Below are 8,571 nucleotides of genomic sequence, written 5' to 3' on the forward strand. Positions count from 1 at the left end.
AAAGGGAATGACTGACTATTCTTGGGGGGACAAGGGGTGTGGGAGATGCGGGAAGAGACTGGACAAAAATCGTGCACCTATGGATGAGGACAGTGGGTGGGGAGGGAACTGGGCGGAGGGGAGTTATGGTGGGAAAAAAGAGGAACAAATTTAATAATCTGACCAATAAAGATTTAATTAAAAACAAAACAAAGAAAAAACATTGCTTTACATTTCTTCAAATCTCCTTAATATTTGAGTTCATAGAAAATGGCTAAATTCTCTTACTGCTTCTACATTAAATATGTTGCCATATGTTATTTTGGTTGAGGGGAGGAGTGTTTTAATAGTCTTTTCAGGTAATTGTAAATATTCTTCTTTGATACCACATCAAAACTTGACAGTTTGTAGTTTCTTAAAGTTTGTTTGCAAGGTACAATCTGAACTTTGTTTACTCTGCTAACATTAAAATCCACTGGTCTGTCTTGCACTCTGAATGGGTCTTGTACCCATACATGACTTTGTTAAAAAAAGTTTGTAATTATCAGGAAGCTTTCAAGTTCACAATGGTGAATAAAAGTTTTCCAAAATCCTACTTTTTGCTTGAATGTTCATATTTCCCCACTGGCAACAAATCCTGTCAGTTGTTGCCCTTGAACTGGGTCAGGTGCACGGATCAGAAAATTTGAAACTTAAAATCATCAGTTCTGCCCTAGCCAGTTTGGCTCAGTGGATAAAACGCCGGCCTGCAGACTGAAGAATCCCAGGTTCGATTCTGGTCAAGGGCACATGCCCGGGAGGGCTCAATCCCTACAGCAGGAGGCAGCCTATCAATGATTCTCATAATTGATGTTTCTATCTCTTTTTCCCTCTCCCCCTCTCTCTGATATCAATAAAAATATATAAATAAATAAAAATATGAGCATCAGTTCTACAGTACACATGCCTGTCCATTTAAATAATCTAATGAATATGACTATTTTCCAGTTCAACAAAAATATTTTCTGTATACCCACAATAAATCTACTGACCTGAAAATCTACTCCTGTAACTATTAGTCTGTTTAAATTAGTGTAATAAGCCAAATAATTTTCACTTTCTTTAGCAGCAACAAAACTGGTCTAAAAAAATCTAAATCATGCGCCACATAAAATGAAATCTACTTCAAGTTTTGAAAAGTATATACAACATTAAATATACATTGTATAAAAGAAAACTGAATGATCTTGACAAGATCTATATATATGTATAAAAGACTGCGCTAGCTGGTTTGGCTCACTGGATAGAGCATCGGCCTGTGGACTGAAAGGTCCCAGGTTCAATTCCGGTCAAGGGCACGTGCCCCGGTTGTGGGTTCAGTCCCCAGTGGGGGGTGTGCGGGAGGCGGTCGATCGATGATTCTCTCTCATCATTAATGTTTCTCTCTCTCGCTCTCCCTCTCCCTTCCTCTCTGAAATGAATAAAAAAATATTTTTTTAAAAAAGGCTAAGTATCTGTCTGACCGGTAGCTATGATGCGCACTGACCACCAGAGGGCAGACGCTCAACACAGGAGCTGCCATGACACGCACTGGCCTTTTCAAAATAAACGGCACCACAGACCTAGCGGCGACAAACCAACACCGGCTTTCCCCAAGTGGGACACAGGCCCCACCACCATCCTGGAGCTACACCATACCAAATCACAGCCAACTCTGCCAAGACCCCATGGTGCAAAATGCAGCCCCCAGCCCGAAGGGTCACTGTGGATGCTGGGTAATGGCATCACATAGCAACGCCCGGCTTCCTCTCCCTAGCGACTAGCCTCCTTGGAGTTTCTTCAGCCCAGGAACACGATTTGCTTTATAGCCAGGTGCAAACATTTTACACTTTAACCAAATGTTTGTGAAGCGTTTTCACATGCCTCATCTCATTTAATCCTCACATAGGTCCTGAGTAGGTAGACAGGAGACTCAGTGGAATCCTATTTTCTTTTCATTAGCCAGAAAACGAAGATGTAGAAAGTTTAGAAACTTGACCAGACTAAAAAGAAGAAATGGTGGGCCTTGAAAATGACTTCAGGTTTTCTCACTGAGCAGAATATAGTCAAACACTACTGTAGCTAAACCCTTTGTTCGCCCTGTGTGATCTACAATAATAATGTGTTTCATGTTGATATTTACTGCTGTGTTGCTGACAATTACTTGAAAGAGAAGTTGGGGTGCTTCACTGGGCTGGAAAAAATTTAGCTAAATCAGAAAGCAGGTCTAATTAAGCAAGTTTATTCTACATATATAAAAGGCTAAGTTGACTTGTGCATGTGCGATACATATAAAGCTCTTGCTGGCGCCAATCACAAGCGTGTGTTCAGGTCTGTCATTGTTGATTGTGAATTTGGTTGACACTTCTATGATAGAGAAAGGGTGAATAGCGATATTAAAATATTTCTTCTAATTAATTTCCTTTCAATGTGCACAAATCCGTGCACCAGAACACTAGTATTTAAATAAAATCTACCTTCCATGTATTTCAACACTTTATAGTTTGTTTGTTTTTGTTTTGGTTCTTTTTAAAACATTAGTAATTAGAGATCTGAAACAACCAATTAATCTGCATATAAAATATTCCTAACTGGCTCAATATGTTGGCTGGTCCTTGCCTTACCTGTTGAGCAATATGAGAAATATGAGCTCCGTGAACTGTTGAACCAGGCTGAGATGCTGTCTCTGAAGTGTTACTCTTGCGGGAATCTTCCATAATCAACTATAAAGAAAAAAAGTCAATTAAAAGATGCTTTCTAGTCATTTTTAAGAGATCTGAAGACATTTCTTTTCTTAACATCCATACATTTTCAGAGGAATAAGACAAAGCTTTTCTATACGATGGGCTGAGCTCAATTTAACCAGACTCAATATGTTCCCACAACTCTGCTCTGGGAGTGTAGCAATCTAAGCATAGGATCTTAAAACTGGTAATGAAAAATACTGTAGAATATGTATAGTACACTGCATAGTTGTGTAAGAATTGATAACTTGGTTGCCTCCATTAAAGAGAATTGGGATGCCCTAACCAGTTTGACTGAGGATAGAGCATCAGCCTGTGGACTGAACGGTCCCAGGTTCAATGCCAGACAAGGGCTCATACTGTGGTTGTAGGCTCCTCCCCTGCCAGGGCCCTGAATGTGCCGTGCAGAAGGCAATCAATCCATGTGTTTCTCTCACATCGATATTTCTGTCTTTCCCTCTCTCTTCTACCCTCTCTCTAAAAAAAAAAAAAAAAAAAAATCAAATCAGTGGAAAAATATCCTTGGGTGAGGATCTAAAAAAAGACTTTTCCTTACATATTATTAAGTACTAGAGGCCCAGGGTACGACATTCATGCACTTGGGGGGAGGGGGGGGGAGTCCCCTTCAGCCGGGCCTGCACCCTCTTGCAGTCCAGGATCCCTTAGGGCTGTGGTTGGCAAACCTCGGCTCGCGAGCCACAGTTTGCCGAGCCGCAGTTTGCAGACCACTGCCTTAAGGGATGTCCTTAGCACTGCTACGGAGCAGGAGAGGCTCCCGCCACCACTGCTGCACTCACCAGCCATGAGCCCGGCTTCTAGCTGAGCAGCGCTCCCCATGGGAGCCACCCACCACCAGGGGGCAGCTCCTGAGTTGAGCGTCTGCCTACTGGTGGTCAGTGTGCATCATAGCAACTGGTCATTCCGCTGTTCAGTCGATTTGCATATTAGGGTTTTATTATATAAGATGATAGTCTTCCTGTCCATGGACATAGCACAGCATTCCTTTCTCTAGCCTAAGGACAGTTTCTAATTGTCTAATTTCCACAAAAACATATAGTTTTATGTGGAAAATCTGAGAAGTTGAACTAAATAAATAACTAAATAAACCTTAGGTAGGAGGCTCTAAAAAATCTAGCTGATCTAATCAACTGGAGCATATGGCAGCTGGTTAAGAATGAGAATAAATGGGTTATATGAGATGGAATACGTCAAATGAAGAACTACTTAGAAAAAGACTGGTAAAAAAACTGGGTAGAATTTAAGGTTTTTGTGGTTTTGTGCAATGACATAATAAAGAAAAAAAGAGAAGGCTAGCCTGCAAACATATGAAAGGATGCTTAGTATCACATCACTAGGAAAATGCCAAGTCAAAACTACAATGAGCTACCACCTCATATCCATTAGGGTGGCTAATATAAAACAAACAAAAAAGAAAATGTGTTGGTGCGGATATGGAGAAATTGGAACATTTGTGCACTGTAGTGGGAATGTAAAATATTGCAGCTGCTGTGAAAAGCAGTATGGTGGTTCCTCAAATAATTAAAGATAGAATTACTATTTGATCCAACAATCCCACTTCTAGGTATATATCCATTAGTTCTGTGAGCTATCTGTTCATATTACTTGTCCATCCACCTACCAGAACTTAGTGTTTTCCTTATTAGCCTCCGTTATTTCTTCACATAAATTTATTTTAATCCTCATGTGAAGACATGTTTTCACTGATTTTTTAAAATATATTTTTTATTGATTTCAGAGAGAGGAAGGGAGAGGGAGAGAGAAACATCAATGATGAGAGAGAATCATTGATTGGCTGCCTTCTGCACGCCCCCTATTGGGGATCGAGCCTGCAATCCAGGCATGTCACTGGGACCCTTCAGACCACAGGCCTTCGCTCTATCCACTGAGCCAAATCAGCGAGGGCCATTAATTTTTTTAGAGGGAGAGGGAGAAGGAAAGAGAGAAAGAGGAACATCACATTGATCGGTTGACCATGCACACAACTCGACCCCGCAACCTAGATATGGGCCCTGACTGTGAATCAAACCTGCAAACTTTCAGTGTATGAGACGTTGCTCTAACCAACTGAGCCACACCAGCCAGAGCTCTTCATGTAAATTTTATTTCTATTGTGTTGATACAAACACTTTCTCAATATCATTTAACCATGCTTATTTTTAAAAGTTTTCATATGCTTTTACTGATTTTTAGAGAGAGAGGAAGGGAGAGAAAGGAAGGAAGAGGAAGAGGGGGAGGAGGAGAGAAAGAGAAAGACGGGTTGAGAAAAAGACAGGTTGAGAGAAAGCGAGAGAGAAGACAAACATCCTGTACTGGGGATCAAACCGCAACCTTTAGGTGTATGGGACAGCGTTTGAACCAACTGAGCCACACCAGCCAAGGCTATTTTAAAACTTTTGATTTTGACAAATTCATCTAGTTATTTCCTTTGTTCTTTCTTCAACTGCTTTTAAGCCTACCTAATAGTCTCTTCTTCAGGAACAGTGCCATGATTTTTTTCATCTACACTAATACAAATGTAATTCCACAAAGTAAACATACAGACAGCGCCAAAGATAGAATTACATATTTTCTACATACTATTTCTAGTGAAATAGACTTTTTTAAACACTCCATTTCAGAAGACATGGTTAGAATATAGAATTAAGAAGAAAAAAGATGTAGTGCTAAAGCACTGAAATAAGATTTTTGAAAAGCTTGTTAAATTACTGGAAATGCTACTCTTCTGTTCGTTCCGCTGTGACTCACTGATTTTCCCTCCCTAACATTATGATGAAATCCTATATCTAATGGAAACTAACATGATCAACAAAACAACAAACATTTCCTACAGTTAGCAAATAGCATCTTGGACAGTTATTACAACTATATTTCCTATGGAAAAGAAGAAAACCCATTTTCAATGATTTTTTTTTAAGGAGGAATCAGTTTTGGCTGGTGCCATTTTGGGGCTCAGCCCATCAGGTCTATCAGGTGACCTAAAAAATTTATAATCCCTTAAAAAAAGGGGGGGGGGAGGAATCGGCTTCTTTTCCCCCAAAATGAAAACAGCTTTATAGTTTCATCTCATTATAAACAATCTGTACTTTAATGACGTTATCAGAATATAACCTTTATTTGTTCACTTATTTTTACTTATTATTCCTAAAACTGAGGTTGAGATAAACAATCTGTTAAAAACTTGCTCAACACACAATAAATTTTGTGTACAAAGGCACTTAAGTAAAGTAAGCCCTGGGCAGCTGCTGGAAGCTCAGATGAGACAACCTCAAGTAGGGCAGAATCACAAAGAGGCAGTGAAACAGCTTCAAAAGTACCAAGTATGTGGAGAGCTGAGAAATAGCAGCAGGCTGTGATCTTGCTGACGACATAGTGAGAAATATAAGTAAAGGCATGGTACTTTTTTTTTTTAAATAGAGATAAGGAACAGAGAGAAACATGGATTTGTTGTTCCATTTATTTATGCATTCACTGGTTGCTTCTTATATGTGCTCTGAAGGGAAATGATACCCGAAACCTTGAAGTTGGGATGATGCTCTAGTCCAGTGATGGCAAACCTTTTGAGCTCGGTGTGTCAGCATTTTGAAAAACCCTAACTTAACTCTGGTGCCGTGTCACATATAGAAATTTTTTGATATTTGCAACCATAGTAAAACAAAGACTTATACTTTTGATATTTGTTTTATATATTTAAATGCCATTTAACAAAGAAAAATCAACCAAAAAAATGAGTTCGCGTGTCACCTCTGACAAAGGGGGCCTTAGGTTCGCCATCACTGCTCTAGTCTAACCAATTGAGCTAACCAGCCAGAGCAAAGCATAGCACCTTAGAGAAAACTTTCAAAGAAAAAAAAAATATGTGCTAGACACCAGGAGCTTTTAAATATATTATCTGGTGGATTCCCTAAATTGAGGCTCAAAAAAATTGTCATTTACTGTGGATCTCTCAGTAAGATGTGAATGCAAGACCTGCGGCCAGAACTGGTTTAATCCAAAGTCTGTGTTCTTTTATTCTGTATTGCCCCTCTACTCTCACGTTCCCAACTTGTCCACCTGACAAACTTCTCTGTTTTCAAGTTACATCCCAAACATTATGTTCCCTATTGATCCAGGTCCCTCCTTTCTTAATGCTTCCACGGTGCATTGCAGATATTTCTAAGGAGGTTACTTAACACTCTGAACTGTGTTTATTGGCATGTCAGTTTCCCTTAGTCTTTTTAAAAACTTTTATTTATATTTATCATCACAATTTATCCCCCATACCCTCTTCCACACCACCCCCACCCCGCCACTGTTTCCCTTAGTCTTAAGGCACCTAAGGTCAGTGCTTGTATCATGTGAATGAAATGTTTTGTGCCCAGCAGAGACCCTCACATATACAGTAAATAGTAAACATCAGCAAATACAGTGTAGTACTCTCATATGATGAACGAAGAGAGTCTTAGTCCCTCACCTATAGAGGATGTTGAACTATGAGAAAGCTTGAGGCAAGGCATCTTCTTGCTCACCTTTTCCACAACTGAATTCATGATCTCCCCTCAAAATTGCTTCTCTTAGTCATACTGAATTTCTTTCAGATCTTCAAACGTGCCTGCCTCGCTTTCTCTCACCTTCAGGATTTTATACATATTCCCTCTGCAGAAACACTATCCCCCTTCTCTCCATGTGACCCGTTCCTATGGTTATAATTCAGGGCAAACTCTCCTACCTCCCTTAGGCTGGTCTAGCACCTCCTGCACTTTCCCCCTCTTCGCGCGGCACTTATCACAGTATTTAATTGCCTGCTTTCCGTCCCACAGAATGCAAGCTCAAGGGAGTCAAAGACCACATCCTGTTCCCAATATAACACTAATACCTTATACATTTACTAATGTTGAATAAATCCATGTGTTTAGTTCGGCTTACCTACTTAAAACTGATAGAAACAATGATTAAATAAATATGTTTAGACAATTATCTCAACCCACCCTTAGAAACAGGGACAATTCAGGCACAGGAAAACACTCTATGTTAGAGTTGGAAATTCATTATAAATAAATGGGGGGGAAAGCACGTTAAAAAAAAAAAAAAGCAGCGCATTTTAAAAGTATTTTTAGATGGGACTACCTCCTACTGGTGATATAGTAATACTGTAAGATGTATCACAGACCAAACATAACCTTAAAGGATATCTACAAATAACAGAGCGAATACATTCAGCTTCTGAACAAAAGAATTATCCTGATTGAGCCAGAGGAGACCGCACGCTTTCATGTATAAGAAAAATAGCGTTTTAATAAAACGGCGTATCTCTGTTGTGTTGGTAACGGAAGTCTCAGGATAAAACACGTTTTGCAAACATAAGAGTACGAACTCTCATCCCAAACGGCCAGTTTGACGAAGATGCTTGCCAAGCCCGTGCCGAAAAAGCCTCGGAAGGCAAAGGCTCTCAGTGCCCACAGCCCCCTGGCCTCGAAAGCAGACATTCTCTGACATTGACCACAATTTCGGAGCGACGATGCTGCCCGCTGCCCGGCAGCTGACGCTCTGGAATCCCGTGCTTAGGTTCACGACTGGGGAGAGGACCATCAAAGACGCGTCCTCGGCTTAGTCGTAGGTCCAGAGCTAACAGACGATCTTTTGCGGGTCCACACCCGCCTTCTCGCTCATCACCTACATCTTTCCGTGACTGTTGTGTGTCTGTCTATTTTACTGTCTCCCCCCTCGACTGTCAAGTCTAAGAAGGTAAGGGCCGTTCCCGCCCTGCACGGCGGGCCGACCTGGGGCCAGGCACCCCGAGGGCGCCCGGGGCCCGGCCGTGGGCTCCCCGGAG

The 8,571-nt window shown here is 40.8% G+C and overlaps 1 protein-coding gene across 2 annotated transcripts in view; it reads right to left on the reverse strand.

Moving 5' to 3' along the window:
- ATF1 (activating transcription factor 1) overlaps positions 1-8,571 on the reverse strand; it is a 58,896-nt gene that overhangs the window by 49,816 nt on the left and 509 nt on the right. For both annotated transcript variants that reach the window (XM_015559636.1, XM_006757086.2), the window contains exon 2: positions 2,622-2,720. In XM_015559636.1, the coding sequence (XP_015415122.1) occupies positions 2,622-2,714 (93 nt within the window). In that variant the 5' untranslated portion in view covers positions 2,715-2,720. The remainder of the gene's footprint in view (positions 1-2,621; positions 2,721-8,571) is intronic.

The sequence above is a fragment of the Myotis davidii genome, unplaced genomic scaffold, assembly GCF_000327345.1.
Source record: "Myotis davidii unplaced genomic scaffold, ASM32734v1 scaffold233, whole genome shotgun sequence".
NCBI lineage: Eukaryota > Metazoa > Chordata > Mammalia > Chiroptera > Vespertilionidae > Myotis > Myotis davidii.